Below are 17714 nucleotides of genomic sequence, written 5' to 3'. Positions count from 1 at the left end.
TATAAAAGCTGCCTTCTCAGCTGAAGCATGATGGACAAATAAGAATTAAGAAACTATTTTAATGTAGCATCTGGCTGTGTTCCTAAATTCTAAAAGTGCCTATACATAAAAATAAAATTAAATTAAATCCTCTAATTCCCAGTACATAAAAAAATTAAATCTCACAGCAAAATTGCTTCTCTCTGTTCATTTAATTAAATTAAAAAGTATTCACTTTCTACATCTTGATCCGAGAACAACAAAAACAAACACAGAATAGTTTTTAACTTCTGTCAATTACTTTTTCCTTCCCAACTTGTTACCTTCATTTACCCATCTCGTTAAATCAAGCATTAGCATTTGGCAGCGACTCAGGCCCATGTGCTTTAACTGACTGTTGTGAAATTACTCACACAGGGCTTGCATAACTTGCATGAAATAGCTGGAGTGAGGACAGAGAGGGGAAGATGTTTTCCCTGTGTCTCTTCACCAGTACAGAAGCCATAGCAAGAAAGGACATGCTTGCACACAGTTTCTACATTAAAGTGGGTTATCAATCTTCCATGATCTGAATTTGAACCAAAACTAATCCCCACCACTGATGTGAGAGGAGTCTTCACACATGGCAGTGGGGGGAAATGCTGTGTTTTCACTTGTTATTAGGAAGGAAGAAACCGTTTAGAGCAGCTTCACTTTTATCAAAAGGAGGGTGGGGTGAAAGTAAGAGACAGAAACGGTTTTTAATTTGTATTTTGAGAGGACAGCACTGCAAATCTCCAGCAATGCCTGGCCGCAAAAATCATACTGCAGTGCTCCCAGGGTGACTGGGAGAGTTACAGGAAGGGAAACTGAGAAAATGTTCTTATTTCAAATTAATTCTCAGCTGGAATTGAGGTAAGTCCATTATAGCAGAATTGACAGCTTGACCCAGCTTTTTTCCCCGAACAAGTTGATGTGAAATGATTGCTAACAACATTTTTTAGTCACTTCACTGCAGTTAAGTCACTTGAGTAGCATCATAACAAGGGCACTGCATGACATTTCCACTACTTAGCTTGTGTCCCAAATGAATGGAGAATAATAGAGATCTGCAAAGACAAAATAATTCAAAGGAAATAAAGCAGCTTGTAAAATTTACAGAATGCTCTCAGTCTTGAGTACTAACACAGAAAGCCCAAGAAAAATAAAATTCTCAGAGTAACATTTCATAATTAAAGTTTTTTTTATTTCTTCACTTTTTCTTTAATACAAAGCTTTGGCATCAGCAAATTTTATGAAAAAATAGAATGTACTAAATAATTGCTTGTGCTGCATGATCGATAAATGATGCATAAAAATAGGTGTCTCTCTCCAAGGCAATCGGCCGGAAAGCGTTTCTTCAATAGCATTCTGCTCTGCAGGGCAGAAAAAAAAGCAACAAAATATTTATGTTAAAGTTAATATTGCCAATATGAAATTAAAAAAAAAAATCCTGTAAAAGTAAGTTAGTGAAAAATGACTAATTATATAAAGCCAGAGCATTAAGAGATGTCTGTATGTGTCACATCATTCCTACAGGACAGCCAGAGGTTTGAGCACTTCTAAGCTTTTGAGGATACTCCATCTGCTACTGAAAACTTTCTCTAAGTGGTGCTATCCAATATTTGGGCTTTTTGGGCTTAAACCTACACTTACACAGTAATTTCTGACTGTTCCCTAGGAAGCAAGGCAAATTGTGCTGCTTCTGCTCATTTCAAACACTGCCTAAAACTTTTTATACCAGTACTGCAAGGTTATTTTGAGACCAAGAGAAAGCAGCTGGTTCCTTATTTTATCACTTAGACAATGTTTACTTTTATCACAACTATTTAAAAATGCATGTGTGTGTATTTATGCATACACACAAACATACATATACACAGCTAAATATGTATGTACTTACAACTCCAGAACTATTGCCCTAAATAACTACGTGTAAGCTGTGAGAGGGACATAGCAAAAAAAAAAAAAAAAAAGGTACAGGATACGTTATTAGGTGAGTTTTAAAGCAGAATTTCAAGTCTTTTACTTGTATCAGTATATTACATGGTCTCATTCTTCCTACTGTTGTTTTTCAGTAAGAAAATCCCCTCAGACTCCTCTTGAAACACTACCTTAAGAAAGGCAGGGCATGCCAACATTGCTTTTCACATGGAGAGCAGCATAAAAAGCAGGTATGCTGTTTAATAGAAAAAGCAATGAGAAGGAGCTGCCATATATCTGGCATGATATTCAGCACACAAAATTCTTTGTCTGGCACTGGGAAGGTGTCAGTGAAACATTAAATCTTAGCATTAGTGTCATTTTGAAGTGTCTAAAATGAGTAGTAGAACCCAGGAGCACTTGTGCAGGCTGCTCAGATCCCAAAGGATTCAGATGAAGAGCTGCTGAGGTTAAAGGCCACAGCCAAGAATCACAGTTCCCCAAATAAGTGATTTTTGAAGCTCTGGTTTCTGGGTTGTGAGTTTTCTCAAGTCTGTCTCAAGCACACACTTGATGTGTTTGCATTTCAATTCCTATCACTCAGAAAAGGAGCTCTCCTTGTATCAGCACATCCTTTGTTTGTATTGAGGGAACATCACTGTGAAAACACTTTGCTGGAGGCCTGAAGTCCCTGCCAATGTGCAGCAGCTTGTCCTTGCAGTAAAAACAGTCCCAGATCCCACTGAGCAGCAAAAACAAGAGTTGCAAGGCAGAAATGCAGCTGCTATCAGTGCCCACATCTGGATGAGACTTCATGGGCTCCAGCTCCTCCTCCTTCCCAATGATGTGCAAGTGCCCAGCAATGCAGACATTCCTGTTCTGCAGCTCCTTGCCCCATGCTTTCTCAATCTACTTTTCCAGGCAGGTTAAAGATTAACTATGTTCAGTTACAGCTATGCTGCCAAGTTACTGACTGATGGCTGCAACTTCAAGATTTTGACAAATGGAAAAAAAATCAGTACACTTGATAGGACTATTTGAAGTTCTAAAAGTTTTCTTCCTGAAGCCCTTTTGGAATCAGCATATGAAAAGAGGAGGAAGATTTGCAAATTAGTGATAAGTAAATATCCCTGATGACCAGTATTATGGACCCTACTGAAGATCATTAGCTTGAGATTGTTTAAAATTTTACACTGGAGACTATTAGACATGTTTCCATGTTATTGAGGAAAAAGAAAAGAAAAGAAAAGAAAAGAAAAGAAAAGAAAAGAAAAGAAAAGAAAAGAAAAGAAAAGAAAAGAAAAGAAAAGAAAAGAAAAGAAAAGAAAAGAAAAGAAAAGAAAAGAAAAGAAAAGAAAAGAAAAGAAAAGAAAAGAAAAGAAAAGAAAAGAAAAGAAAAGAAAAGAAAAGAAAAGAAAAGACAAATCCAACCCCCCTTATCTCAAAGAAAAAAAAAACCCAAGAAAATGTTTATAAAGCTCCATTTCCCAGTTGAATTTCTTTGGATCTCACACCCCTTCTGGTAGAGAGATCAGATTCCACTTTAATGGAAACTCAGCTGTATCAAGATGTTCAGAGACAAAGAAAGATGTTGACACTTTGCCTTCCCAAATAAATAACTAAATTAAGATTAAACTTTTATCCTGAGCCCAGATATTCTGTACACCTACATGAAAATAACTAGATGGACCTAGTTAATAGATCTGCAGAATAGATTTATACTTGCTCACACACAGAATTATAAAAAAAAGACTGAAAATCATTTACTAGGATAATTTATTGTCCGTCCTGCCTGAAGGGAGGCTGGAGGTTTCGATATAGGTTAAGAAAGCATGGAAGCAAGCATGCCTTCATTTAAGACTGAAGAAACAGTACTGCATCCATTGCTTTCATCTTTCCATCACCTAAGAGGAAAAAGGTAATTTTCTGCTTAAACACCCTTTTTCTCCTCCTTAGCTGAAAGTGTGCCAACTAGGAATAGAGGATTATTTTTTATAAAACTGAGGTGAAAATGGCCACAGGTAACTGCTGGCAATAGGTTTTGGCTCTGGCAGGTGAATTTTGAACATAGGAATTAAATGGCAGAAATCTAATGTTTACCTAGAACATTGATCAAAAACTCACCATAAATATTCCCTGTTTCCCCCTTTTCATGTCTCCACTTAGCAAAGAGGTTTCCTCAAACAACACAGCTAAATATAAATTAAGAGGGACTCTACATGTAACCCTGAAACTTGCTGTTAACAGAGACACTCACATTTGAAAAAAGCAGGAAGTTATTTTGATTCATTGAAAACTACATATTCCCCCTTCTATTGATATTTATTCCCAATGTTGTCCATGACACACACCCACCAGAAATTCACAGAATCATCTGAGTATTTACTTACTCATTAGCATTCAAGCTAGCTGTGGCTTTGATGATCATGTAGCAGAGTGTAAGGGCACTGAGGAGGCCAAAACTGGCAATAATAAACCATTCTTCTGTTGACAAAGGAAAGGGAGGAAATCACTCGTGGGAGAAAGCGATGCCAATATTTCCCTCAAACACCACTGGCGGAAGGCAAGAGGCTTCTAAGCCATGACTGGCCCCAGGAGGTGAAGCAGAAGGAGGTTAAGCCACAGAGTTACTGACGGGAGAAAGCTAGCAGAGAAGAAGTGGAGAGAGGTGCAGAAAAAAAGCATGGCACAAACAGTATTTCCTGGCTGAGCCCAAGGGTTAGTGATAAAGAAAAGTTACTTAACAGTGTAAAATGCAGGATCAAGGGAAAATGTAATGGAAACTCTGTCCACCCCCAAGTCAGAAAGATGACTGTCTGGTTGGGTTAGGTTTGGTGAGTTGCAGCTCTTTCACATAAGCATACCCAAAGTACTGTGATACTTCAACTGCCTTTGCCCCTTCCCTCCTGAATTTATGTTACAGTGTTATTTAAAACCCAACAAAAATCAAGATAGATTTCTCAACAGTAAAACACAACTAGAGTTTCCTACAAAATAGATAGATATACCCATGGAAAAATAATTTCAATACTAGGGTAGACACACACACACACACACACACACACACACATATTAAATAAAAAGTAATACAAAGAAATCTATTAAAGAATGTTCACTATTCAAAATTCTCCACAGGACCAACTTGGCATACAGTAACAGTTCAGAATACAAACACTGTTGTTGAATACAGCTTTTGGTTTAATTCTCATGCATCAAAGAATGCATGTGTCATCCATAAAATACAAACATTTCAAGAGCCCTTTCTAAAGCTTTACTTTATAAACATTGTCAGAATGAACCGTTGATGGTTATTTCTTGTTTTACCCTGACATCCCATCTGTGCACAAGCAGCACTACAGCTGGGAACAGACAGTAAAAAACTCCCTCTGAAAGGCAATTAGTAAAAAGTGAAAACTACAGTTTTCCACCCCTGACAAGGAAGCAGCACAGCAATGGATCTGTTCTTGCTGAACACAACTGAATGTAAGGTGACCCAGAGGTTGAACACTGGATGGCAAAGTGACTTACTGGCTTTTTGGAGAATCCAGATTTTGCATGTGGATTTTCCCATCTCAGATCAGGGTATTTCTAGATATGGAGTACATTTTTCATGAGGTGTTTTTTTTGTTTTTTTTTGTTTTAAATGAGACATTTACTGCATTGGTTGAACTGCCTTGTTTACATGTATCAGTGGCAACCAGTGTCACTAAGTTCAAAATATAGATCACAGATGCACATTAACAAAATATGAGAAAATGAGACTGTTGTACTGCATGGATTATATTTTTGCAATTCAGCCAGAAAAACAACCATTCAAACATCAAGTTGAGACTGTACAGCATATGGAAAACTGATGCAATTCCATGCATACTGTATTTATTATAGTGCTATTGTACATTAAAAACCCTAGGTAAATTCCAGTAAGTGGAAATTTTCCATGCTGCTCTTATGGATAAGAGGTTTCAAGCAATGCAGAACAGTTTTCTGATGTTATAAAACACTTGGACAATACTCAAATGTTGGTACATCAAATGCTTCTTTAATTCACAAATTTTGTAAGAAAAAACACCTGCTAAGTGACGTCAGAATTCCAGTAGCAATGTTCTCAGGGGAAAAAATGTCTGCAGAAATAGCTATCAGCTAAAATATTTATATTTGTATAAATTACTGCACGTAAAGTATTCTGAAGGGATAAATAACAGTTTTGGCAATCCAGCTTCTTGTGCTGGTTACCGAATTCAGGAAGGTTATTTTGGTGCCATTTCAGTTCATCCAGGGTTCTTTGCATGCGGATCTAAATGGATATACCATTAATAATGGAAGTGTTGGCACTGTCATACCTAGAGTTATTGGTTCCAATAAGGAGCATATGCCTCTTGCAGAGACACTGAGGTCACCTTTGTCCCTGCAGGGACATCCATCACCAGGGCCCTGCAGCACAGAGGGACACACACACACACACCACGGAAGCCGTAGGATGCCAAAGGACACTTACTTGTCACGGCAATGTTGATCTCTCCTGACCTTGGTGTCAGCTCCCCGTCCTGTGGCAGCTGTGACATGCCCGAGGTGCGCAGGGGCTCCAGGCTGAGGGAGCTGTCGGTGCCGAAGTCTCCGAGCGCCGAGCGCCTGCTCGCCGGCTGCCCCCGTGTCAGCCTCTCCATGTCGAAGGCTACGTTATCTGTGCACGGCATGTTGGGCTGGGGAAAACACAGCTCCACGTTACAGTGCTGAATGTTCTGTGTGTAACACCCATACATTGATTGAAACCACACACACACACTCTTCTTACAGCTGCTGTGCCTGTCCTGAGGTCACACAGGAGAGAAACACATGAATGAACTCTTCCACCTCTTGAAGAGAAGGAAGAAGTAGAAAAAAAGGATTGAGATACAATGGTTTACCACAACCATGACAAACTCTGAATTCTGTATCCTCTTCTAAAAATCCAGGGATGTTATTAACTGCAAAAACAGGTCATCCACAAAATATCTGCTACTATTTCTTATGAAATGTGCAAATTTGCTACTGACACAGTTAAAAATGGAGGCCTGATTATTCTCACTGTCTTGAATCAAAAGCCACTTTAGACGGTCTCTCCATATGTTCTTCTCTTACTCTAAAAAGAGCATCACTCCCACTTTGTAATTTATTCCTCACACAGGAAAGATTAAAAAAAATCTGCTTTGAGGTTTCAATGCTATCCCTTTGTGAGCTGGTCAATGAAAGCAGTCCTCGGGGAGCCTGTAAGACATGAGCTGCTTGAGGAAAACTTACTGGCCTTGGCTAGGGCGGGGCTTTTAATGTGCAAATTTAAGACTGTCTACAGGAAACCACAAGAACAAGAGATTCAGAGAGTATATTTGACAAGGAAGAGATGAAAGGACTTGAAAATAAGGAAGATTACAGAGAATCTAACATAGTTCCAGTAGATAATTGCCATAAATGTAAATGTAACAGTGTATTCTCAACTACCAACCAGGGGAAGAAGGAAAAAACAACAAATCAGCACCAAAGAAATTAGTAAAAATCCCCAAATATTTTCTGAGTAAGGGTACTGGAACACCCCTCCCCCTCTCCCCCCTACACTTATCCTTCCTATTCTAGGTCTCAGACATGAGAGGAAGAAGAGTTCACAACCGAGCAACTTACCACAATTCCCAGTGCCTTCAAAATGTTCAGTTTACACATTGGACATGTACAGTGCTCACTGAGCCATGGATCCACACAGACTTTGTGGAACACGTGCCTAGAAGAACAGAGAAGGCACATAAATAGTTTGCAAACAATTTTATTTTATACAATGAAAATTACTTAAACTTTTGGATAGTTGATTTTTTTTATTTTAAAATACATACAATTCTTAGAAACTGCAGTAATTAAAAAATAAATTTAAAAATATTGCTTATTGCTGTCACCCTTTACTAACAGTCCAATTAGAAGGAAACACTTGAAGATTTTCATTCCCCCTCACCCCTCCCCTCCTTTTACTGTGGATATGAGTAGATGACGTAAGGTAGAAGAACCAAGGGAATGCCATTTCCACCATAACCTTGTCTACAGTCTTGTCTCAGTTTTGATGCAGCATCTGACCACGAACTCGGTAGGATGAGCACAGAACCATCAGCAGTCGATTTTGTTCACATATCAGTGGAACCAATCCAAACACACTCCTGTTTGATTTTGAAAAGTCTTTTATTGTATAGTGTTTCTTGATATCAAGTAGGAAAACATGTCCATCCTCATACAGTTGTCATAAAAATAAAAGGAGAGGCAAACAGGGCTTTCAGAGACAGAAAGGCAAATTGGGCTCCTACTTGCACAGCAGGGAACTCTGCAATAGGCAACAGTCTGAACTGCCTCCTACATTGCATTCAAAATCTTAGTTACATAATTGAATATAAATGTAAGTGTTGGGATTGATCTAAACCAGTATAACAAGGAAGGACTATGCAGAGACAAAACAAGGTATATAAACTAAAGGAAGTAAAGGAAATGCCCTCGTAGCTTTTCAAAAGACAAAGAGCTTTTCAGAGCATATTCATTGCAGGAATGGGTATCATAAGACTGTCTACCCAATACAGCTTTAGCAAATATTCGTAATAACCCAGTCTGAGTAACTGCTGATGATAATTCCTATGATAAGAGCCTTGATCCTTCATTTCCAGTGGTGCTGACTGCAGAGCAAGAAGCCAGAAAGAGCAAGCACACCCAAACACGACAGACTGGTGATCATGACAAAGATCAGCAATTACAAGGGCTGCTTAGTCAGCAAAGAGCTGTGCTCTGGAGCCAGCAGGGAAAGGGGCAGGGACAGAACAAGCAGGTCTTGCTATTTGAGGCATCAGCAGGATCTGGAAGAGGTTGGCCATGCGTGCCCCCAAGGCAGCATAAAGCTGAGATACCCTCTGTCCCCTCCTTGCTTGGGTTATACTTGCTCTCTGTGCCTCAGAAATCTCAGTATGGAATCTGGGACTTCTTTGCTTCCTATTCCTTGGGATTTTAAAACCAGAGACCAAACGAGGCATGTTACCGGATAATTCTCTTTTAAATCTCTGGAAAGCAACCTAAAAGGCCTCCTGAAACTGTTAAACATGGCAAAAGACAGGATATAATTACTGTCTGTGTCTACTCAGGCTGATGGAGGTACTAAAGAACATCAACATAATGAAATTCTAGGCAGCTACAGCTGTACGTCCCACCTGTACTAACTGAAGAGGCAGAATTAGGATGGAAAATAGTCAACAGAAGATGGACAGGCAGCAAAAGAATTTTGATCATCTCTATTCCAGATAATGCAGGAATAGAAACTTAAATAATCTCAGTTAGTCACCTGGCTGGCCTGTGTCCTCTAGCAAGATGGCAATCCCAAAAATCAGGGTATGTACAATGTCCTCTATTCAAATGATCACCCAAAATAGACTCACTTCTATTATTATTATTAAGTCTTGATGCATTCCCTTTATTACTCACAAAACTACAGGAAACAATATTTAGAAACTCTGGGTGATACATAATGGCTTGAAATATTCTGAAACATACAGAGATGCTATTTTTCAAAGTTGGGCGAATTATGACTTTTATTTGCTTATGTTTTCTTTTAAGTCTCTGGATTCTGTTTTTTTAAAGTAGAACAAACCTGGAAATATAATATTTTGGGCAAGAGCAGACATCAAGACTCCACAGAAGTATGAAAACAGCTTTATTATATCATTATTGGCTCATCAGTGCTGTAGAAGCACTCAGATCAAGTGAAGCAGGCGACTGATATAGATGCCAGCATGCATCCACTAAATATTATGAGTTATTTTAAAAAGTAATTAGCACTTTGATATATTTATATACACAGCCCAATTGTTTTTGTGACCTCCTAATTCTTTGCTTTTAGTTCCTAAACCTTCAAGGATGTTTATTAATGTGTTTCAAAGATTTGCAATTCTCCAAAGGTTATTGATTAAGACATAATCTTCCTACTACTTACACAGTTTCTCTACCTCTTAAAAAGTTTGCTGATTGCATCATTGTGGCTCTGTCTGGATTTCTCTGCTTGCAGGAGTTAAAAAGCGGTTATACAGCAATGACAACAGCAAATAAGAATTATTTTAAAACCACACTCTGAAAAAGTAAGCCCTTGCAATTTCTGCTCTCATAAACCTCCTCCATATTTCTATTTCTGTCATTGGTATTCTGAGACCATAAACGTGATGAGTTCCTAGAGTTGCTCCTGGTCACGACAGCTGATGACGTTCCCTCAGGAGCCACAGGCTGGGGAGTCAGGTGTGACACAGCCTCTGCAGCTTCCCCAGCCTCAGGCAGGAGGAAGCAGGGCTGGCAGCCAGGCTGGCAGCACTGACAGTCTCCCATGCGGGCACAACTCCAGGCAGGTGACCTGCAGGTATTTTTCCACTCCGTCAGCACACCCAATCCAGCAGCCCTCCAGCTGATAATAAACACCCTAACACCAGCTCTTGTACAACACAGCTTCTTTGCAGCATTTCATAGGGGAGAAACTGAGTTAGGAATCTCTTTTGGTGGCGTAAGGCCTCCAAATTCACACATCACAAAAGGAGAATGATTTATAAATGCTGTTTCCCTACAGCTTGCTCCCCTTCCCTGCTCTCAGTGTAGCATTCCACCAAAGGAACCTTTGCTGTTACAGATCTTTGGCTACTGTTGGGGCAGCTGCTCTCCTGGCCCTGGGGACCAAGGCGCTGCAGGAAGCAGAAAGGATGCCATCAAGACTCTATGTTAATTTGGTCTGAAAAAGAAAAAGGCAGCTATTTGCAGCAACACAAAATCAAACAATCTGAAAATCTGGTTTAGCCACTTTTGTCACTTCCTCCTCCTTGACCAGGACAGGAATTAAGACTTTGTCTCAAAAGCCACTTATTTTATAGTATTTGCTACTCTTTTAATTCTTCTACGTTGTTAATTCCTTCCTTCCTTGGTCATCTTTCTGCCCTTTACAATGTCATTTTCTGCTCTTCTCTAGCCTGTCACTTTGCTCTCCCCTTCCCTTATCTCTCAGTAATCCTTCACACTACCCACTCCTGATCACTTTTCACCTAGTGCCTGTTCAACCCCTAGATGCAACGGTGTGATGGTAGAATAAAATTACCTGAACAAGTAATTGTCCATGAGGTTTGTCTTTTGCTAGGATCCCTCTTTCGTTTGCTTCCTCTACTTACTTTTCACTTACATAATGACATTCACAAAGACACATTCCTCAAGCTTGGAAACCTAAAACAGATGGCAGCTTGTCCCTGTGTGCACTAAAGCTATAGCTATGTCCATAGGCTGCTGGTACTGAACATCTCTCTCTGAAGCACAAAATGAACTACTGCAAACAATGCAGTTGAATTTCTACACCTTTCACTTTAGTTTATTTTTAAATTGGCCACAATTTCCCACACACCACAAGACTTTACAATAACAAATGTGGTGTTTTGCTACAGAATTTTAGGTGCAACTTGCTCAGCTGCTGGCAGATTTTGCCTGCTGTGTGTCTACCCAGACCAGATCCCTCTGCTGAAGCACAGTGTGACAGACCATACTTAACTGCAGAGAAAAACTGTACCACTAAAGGGAAAGGCTACTTTTAAATTGATGAAAGCAGCAAAGATGTTACATGTCAGTGATTCCTACTGTCTAATGATTACAGCTTCCCCAACAAGCACAGTAAGAACTTCTAGACTTTTATTTGCTTCCTCTTGGTCAAGTAATTTTCTCCATGGCTTTCTTGCAATTTATTTTCTCATCTGGCTTAGAAACTCTCTTGCAGGCTTTGTTTCATTGTCTGTGTGCTGTTTGGGTGGGTTTTTTTTATTTTTTGTTTTTTTAAAAAATAACATTGCATGCAGCACTAAAATGGAAGGCTGAAGTATGAGGAAGTAGAAAGGAGTTAAACCTCCATAATAAGATTTGGGGAGAAGCATCTCAGGTACTGAAGACTGAAAAAATCTCACATGGAATATGAAATATATTTGGCCCATCATTGAAGGTACTAGTTGGCTTTTCATCTACAAATATAAAAATGTCTTGTGGAAAGCATCCATCTCACTGTTTGTATCTAGCCTAGATGGTTTTGCACTCAACTTAAAAGCTGAGCTGCAGCAAATGAAAAGTGAGATGGAAAAAAGAAGTAGAAAGCGAACATAAAAGTTGTCATACAGCCTTTGGCAGGATGTAATCTGAGCCTTCGCTGACCTTACATTCCTGTGAAAAACAGAACAGAAAATGATCTATACAAGAGCCTTGATCTCTCCTTTACATGGGAGACTGCACTGGGGCAGGTTGTGCTGAGGTGGCAACCAGGTGCACCTGCAGCAGCTCCCTGAACAGCTGTAGCAATCCCTGAGAGCCCAGAGCTCCCTGTCTGCAGGACTGCGGCTCAACAAAGGTCTCTGAAGAAAAAGGACTTTTCTTTCTTTTCTTTTTAATTAAAAAAATAAATCAATGATCACCTTGTTTAAATGGTCTGTATTGTATCTGTGTAAATCAGCAACATATCCACTGCTTGCACAGGGGCAGTTGTTTAACTAAGGAAGTTGGCTTTTAATCCCAACTCTGCCTTGTGCTCAGTGGGAGCAGTTGTTTTCGTATCAGGGAAGACTCATTCTCTCTTCACCAGCAAGGACCTCCTGCCCTTTGTTCAGTATCAAGAGAAAAGCACAGAGGAGTGGGACTTGTGACCTTTCATTCCATGTCCTTGAGCCTCACTGTAGGACTACACAAGGGAAGCTTTCTTAAGAGGCAGTTTACAAAATAATCATCTCAGTGGTCCAAAACTGGTGTGCAGTTTCCAGACGTTCCTCGAGTTTCTGAATAACCTTCTGCATAACATATCAAAAGAGCAGGGCTTAACTCACCTATACAAGCTTCACCTGAGATTGCAATAAATGACGTAACTCTGAAATCTTTACACTTGGGAGTACATTTTTCAGGGCAAGAGGATACCAACTCTGAGTAAAACTGATTGAATTGTAAAAAAGAAATGCACACGCATCCACATGATCAAAAGCTCCTAAATTTTTACAATCTAAGCTCTTCTATTCCTGGATATTTTAATGAGAGTTTCTAAATAATCAGTTGTAGGGTATTTTAGCTAAACAACACTGAGAATCTGAAACAGGTCATTGTTTCCTGCTGTCCAAGAGGTAAGGAACACAGAAAACAGTAAAGTGAATTAGATTTTTGGCTTCAGAAATCTAATGCACACAGATTTTGATCAGTAAGATATAAAATAATATTTTTTTCCTTTTATGATGATGGAAATACCCTGCACATAAGAAGATATTCAAGCTATTCAGAACAGCCTGCAGAAGGATTTAAAAGACCAATAATGAGCTCTTATGTGCTGCTGCTGCCTGACTGGAGATCAACTCCAACACATGACTTTGCTGCTTCTGGAATATCATGCAGAACCATTTATGTACCAAGCACAAGCCAAGTTACTGGATCTTGCTGTACAACCTAATTTACACATGTGTTTTGTGCCTGGAGAGGATGAGAAAGCTTTGCATTTCAGAACACAAGGGAAAGATGTCCTTGGTAATGCTTAATGCTACCAAAACATATGATTCATCAAAATCAACCACCAGGTGGAAAAGCATTTAAAAGCACCTCTCAAAGATAAAATGTCCCAGAACAACTCAAGAATGGAATTGGAATGGAAACAAACTGAAAACCTGTAAATGTCAACACAATGCCATAAAAGTGGGAAGAAGTTCTTACATTTTAAGCACTAATGCAGTATCACCACCAAGTACAAATCTTCAGACACAAGCCAAGATCACACTGCATTGAAGAGACCCAAGATAGATGAGAGCACAGTGGCTGACTAATGTCAGGAGGTATGAAGGTTGCAAAGACTGCATTTCCACTCCCCACAGTTTCAGAAACTGGCAACCAGTTGTTGCATATCTACAGTGCAGAATTCTTCAGCTCTACCTGGCTCATTATATTGAAGTTTTTTGAGTCTGCCCATCACTTGGTCCTAAAACCTGCACCACTCCACCTCACTGCAGTCTCAATAGCTCCATTGCCAGTATCTTTAATATAATTCTGTTTAATCTCCATTGTCCTAACAGTGCCAGCACCCACCTTCACACCTTCTGGCACCATAATCTAAAATAAAGTGGCTGTTATTAGGACTGGAAACATCCAACAAATGCATTTGTGAATTACAATGCCCCTATTACATGAAATGAAGCAAAAGAGCACCAAAAGAGAACAGTTTCCAAACAAAGCAACTTTATTATCTTACTTGCATGGCAAAATGCGAACAACATCGTTCTGCTTGTAACTCTCAATGCAGACAGCACAATGATCAAAGTCTGGGTCTGTTTCCTAAAATGAATAGAATGAGAATTCAAGTCAAGAGTTGAGGCTATGACAAATGTCAAAGTATTTGTGACTAGCACATGAACTGCACTGTGCCAAGTGGCTATAAACTAAGCTATAAACCCAATGACTGGATTATTATATTCCAACATGACTTAAGCAAGAAAAGCATCTCATACATGCAAAACTCCCCTTTCTTGGAGCTGGTAAATCATCATTTGGTACATAAACCAAGGTCCAAGATGATTCTAATGTTCAGTGAAATCATTATAAAATTTAGTGGAGATTTTCCTAGATGTCTGTTTTTTTATCTCCAGCTTAGAGCTAACATTTGTTTTATTCAGGTTTTTTGTTTGTTTGTTTTGGCAGAATAAGAATTCTGGGGCTAATTTTCACAGCCAGAACAAGCACATTTTACTTAGTGCAGAATAGTCCCACATTTGTGTCTGCTGCTTACTTGCAGAATTATCATTCTTATTGAGACATGAATATGAGGATCACTGACTCACAAGCTCCTCTCTTTTCTGTTTTCCAGAAGTTATGATTTTTTGAAAAAATGATATTTTAAAATTCCAAATGGAAAAGGGGGGGACTTCATTTGTATATAGATATGGCATCAACAACACATATTTAAGATGTTTGGGCCTGTCACACAAAACAGGCTGTGCTTTCTTAGTTCAACTTTGTTATTCTTTTCAGTGCCAACCAGCTACAAGCCAGACACCAAGACAGGGACCAAAGCAAGGCCACAGCTACTCCTGGTCAGCACCAGCCAGGGCTGCACAAAGAGAGAATCCTGATGGCTCCTCTGAGGAAGAAAACATTTTTCTCACTCTGTTCACTTGCATGTACTCCCCACGCTGTCTGTGCTGCAACCTACATAGCACTTGCCAGTTCTGAATTTATGCTGTCAAGACAACAGCATTGTTTTACAGGGAAAGGCTCCTCTAATTTCTATGTTCTCCAATTCCAGAAAAGATTTAGTGCAGATTTGGGCTGTTCTGAAATAGAACTACATAGGGAGAGAGGAAGAACAGAACGACATTTTCTCTGCCTTCTCTCTGGAAGCAAATTTTCCTATCACTTCCTAATCTCCCACTGCTGATAGTGTCAATAAGAAAGAAAAAAGGAATTACAATAAAAAGGCCTTAAGAAATACTATTTTAAAAATCAAATCATAGCCAGAATTCCCCTGCCTTTTGAAAATTAAAACTAAAAAATTAAGCAAGATTAAATGACTAATTTTTCCTTTCAGAATCAAATATAAGCAATACTGCTTAAAAAAGAGGAAAAAGCTTAGGACATAACAGACCATATATTTTAGTTTGTATACTAGCAAGAAATATTCTTGGAGTACCTTTGACTGAAATACCTATTTATGCTCACCCTTAAGTTACTGAATAGTCATATTTTACTTAAGATACTATCTTCAATTACCTGTCTTTTAAATTTATTTTTCCTTTACAGAACTTACATATGATAAGGTTCTAAGCCTTAGAATTCCACATAAACAATGCCAGCCCTGTGTACCCATGCCAGGACACCCTCCCAGTCAGCCAGCACACAAAACCACCCTCAGTCACAGATGCCAGATAGGAGTGCAAATTGTATTTAAGCAAGAAAAACTTCCTTGAAATATACAGACTTACAGCACACATCAAAACTAACAGTTACACAAAATATTATGCCACAGGACAAAGTAAGCCTCCAACAAGGAAGGCAAAGTCATAAATCAGAAACAGAAAGAAAAAACGGAGATTGATTTCCCAGGAAGAAAATTAAACATGATGCTCAAGTTTATCATGTTGAAATCTTATTATTATACCTTATCACCTTTCTTTACTGTCCTGGTTGTCAATTTACCAATGGCTTTCTTGGCAGCATCTCCAAGACGGCGCTAATAAAGTGACAAAGAAGAGAACACAAATTAACCCTGATAAACAAGCTTCATTAGTGTCCTTTATAATGACTTATTTGGACTCAATAATACTACTGCAATACACACTATGGCAGCAGGCCAACACATAAGACAAAATGCAAACACAGCGAAGCACAGAGATTTGTCGAGAAGGAAAAATAGCCAGCAGTGAATAGTCAGCCAGAGTTGAATCCTCAAATGCTCTCCACAAGCATGGCATAAAACTCACAGACTGTACAGAAGTCCACAGAAGTGAATCAACATTGATGTGCAAAACTTATTAAACCCAGCTGAAGCTGTCCCCTCCCAGTGATTTCCATTATATTCTGTTAATACTGGTTTTATTCAGTGTGCTGTAATATACTGCTTCTTCTCTTAAGCTTGAATTATTTTTATATTTCCCCTCTGAGCAGGCTGATCTTATTCTGAGATGCAAAAGATCTTCCAGTGCAACCCAGTTGCCCTCTCACTATTACCCAAAACCACCAGGATCTCATAAAAGAAAAATATGATGGGTCAAAAAATCTAAATATGCCAATACAGACTTAAATAAAGCTGAAATTAATACTGGTTTGAAGATAACCTCAATCTGAATGCAGAGGCTGAGTTTTTTTTTTTTTTGCTGTTTATGCTGCTTTATGACCACCACAGCTGGATGGAAGGAGCTTTTTCTGACATTCAAGTGCTGATTCCTACAAAAATGGCCAGTTCCCAGGCAATACAGAACAGCTGTTTGTCACTATTTTCCCACTGGGGTCCCAGAAATGGGCACTGAATGAAACAAAGATCCTGTTGTCTTCCTTCAGGGACATGAGACATCAGACTTGGTTTACAACTGACTTAAAAAACAGAAGTTATGTATATCCTCTTTCCCTTCCAACCTGTACTAAGTATTCTGCCTTTGAAAGGGATGGGCTGCTTCTGAGAATTCAGCTCTCAGAACCTCTCCTGCAGTCTTCAGTGAATGTGTGGGGTTTTGTGTCCACCTTTTATAAAACAGAACCCCAAATCTGTCATAACGTGTGCCCCCTGTATCACACATTTCCCCGCATGCAAACTGCAGTGAAAGTTGCTTTTATTTGAGAAACACAATGACCTCAGAAGTCTGTATCACAACTGACTATACCACTTATTCTAGAATTATGTAAGCACTTTACTTCCTTGTGGTTTTCACAAAACAGCAGCTCTTATTTTATATTTTTTTAGAGCAAGGATTAGAAAAACATCAGATACACAGTCCCAGCTACTGAAGTACATCCATGTAGGAAGCACAGCATCAGAAGCAGAGCTGGGATAGGAAATTATATGCTTCCTCTAAAGTCAGAAATCTCACCCTAACTTCAATATGCAAGAATTCAGTCAATTTAGGAAGATCTAAATAAAATGTCCTGGAACAAGCATATTGAAATAAGCCTGAGTACTTAATGACACAGAACACATTGGACATACTGCTGGAGTAGATAACCATGGCATAACCAAAAGCATGATTACTAAGAGAGGAACAAGGCTGAAATGGCATTTCACTTGAATGCTC

The 17714-nt window shown here is 39.1% G+C and overlaps 1 protein-coding gene across 3 annotated transcripts in view; it reads right to left on the bottom strand.

The window, feature by feature from the left end:
• The window catches only part of RNF130 (ring finger protein 130), a 56602-nt gene that overhangs the window by 11624 nt on the left and 27264 nt on the right, over positions 1-17714 (bottom strand). The window contains exons 4-9 of one of the 3 annotated variants that reach the window (XM_023935970.2): positions 16088-16159; positions 14186-14268; positions 7573-7669; positions 6416-6620; positions 4311-4404; positions 1183-1373 (exon numbers count right to left, since the gene is read on the bottom strand). In XM_023935970.2, coding sequence (XP_023791738.1) covers positions 1358-1373; positions 4311-4404; positions 6416-6620; positions 7573-7669; positions 14186-14268; positions 16088-16159 — 567 coding nt within the window. In that variant the 3' untranslated portion in view covers positions 1183-1357. Of the gene's footprint in view, positions 1-1182; positions 1374-4310; positions 4405-4436; positions 4565-6415; positions 6621-7572; positions 7670-14185; positions 14269-16087; positions 16160-17714 lie in introns of those variants that run through there. The other 2 variants (XM_086851444.1, XM_086851443.1) reach the window with 2 other exon arrangements.

This window comes from Cyanistes caeruleus, chromosome 15 (assembly GCF_971803275.1).
Source record: "Cyanistes caeruleus chromosome 15, bCyaCae1.hap1.1, whole genome shotgun sequence".
NCBI classification, from domain to species: Eukaryota; Metazoa; Chordata; class Aves; order Passeriformes; family Paridae; genus Cyanistes; species Cyanistes caeruleus.
Note: the sequence above shows the minus strand (reverse complement) of the source record. Positions and strands in the feature narration are given on the sequence as shown.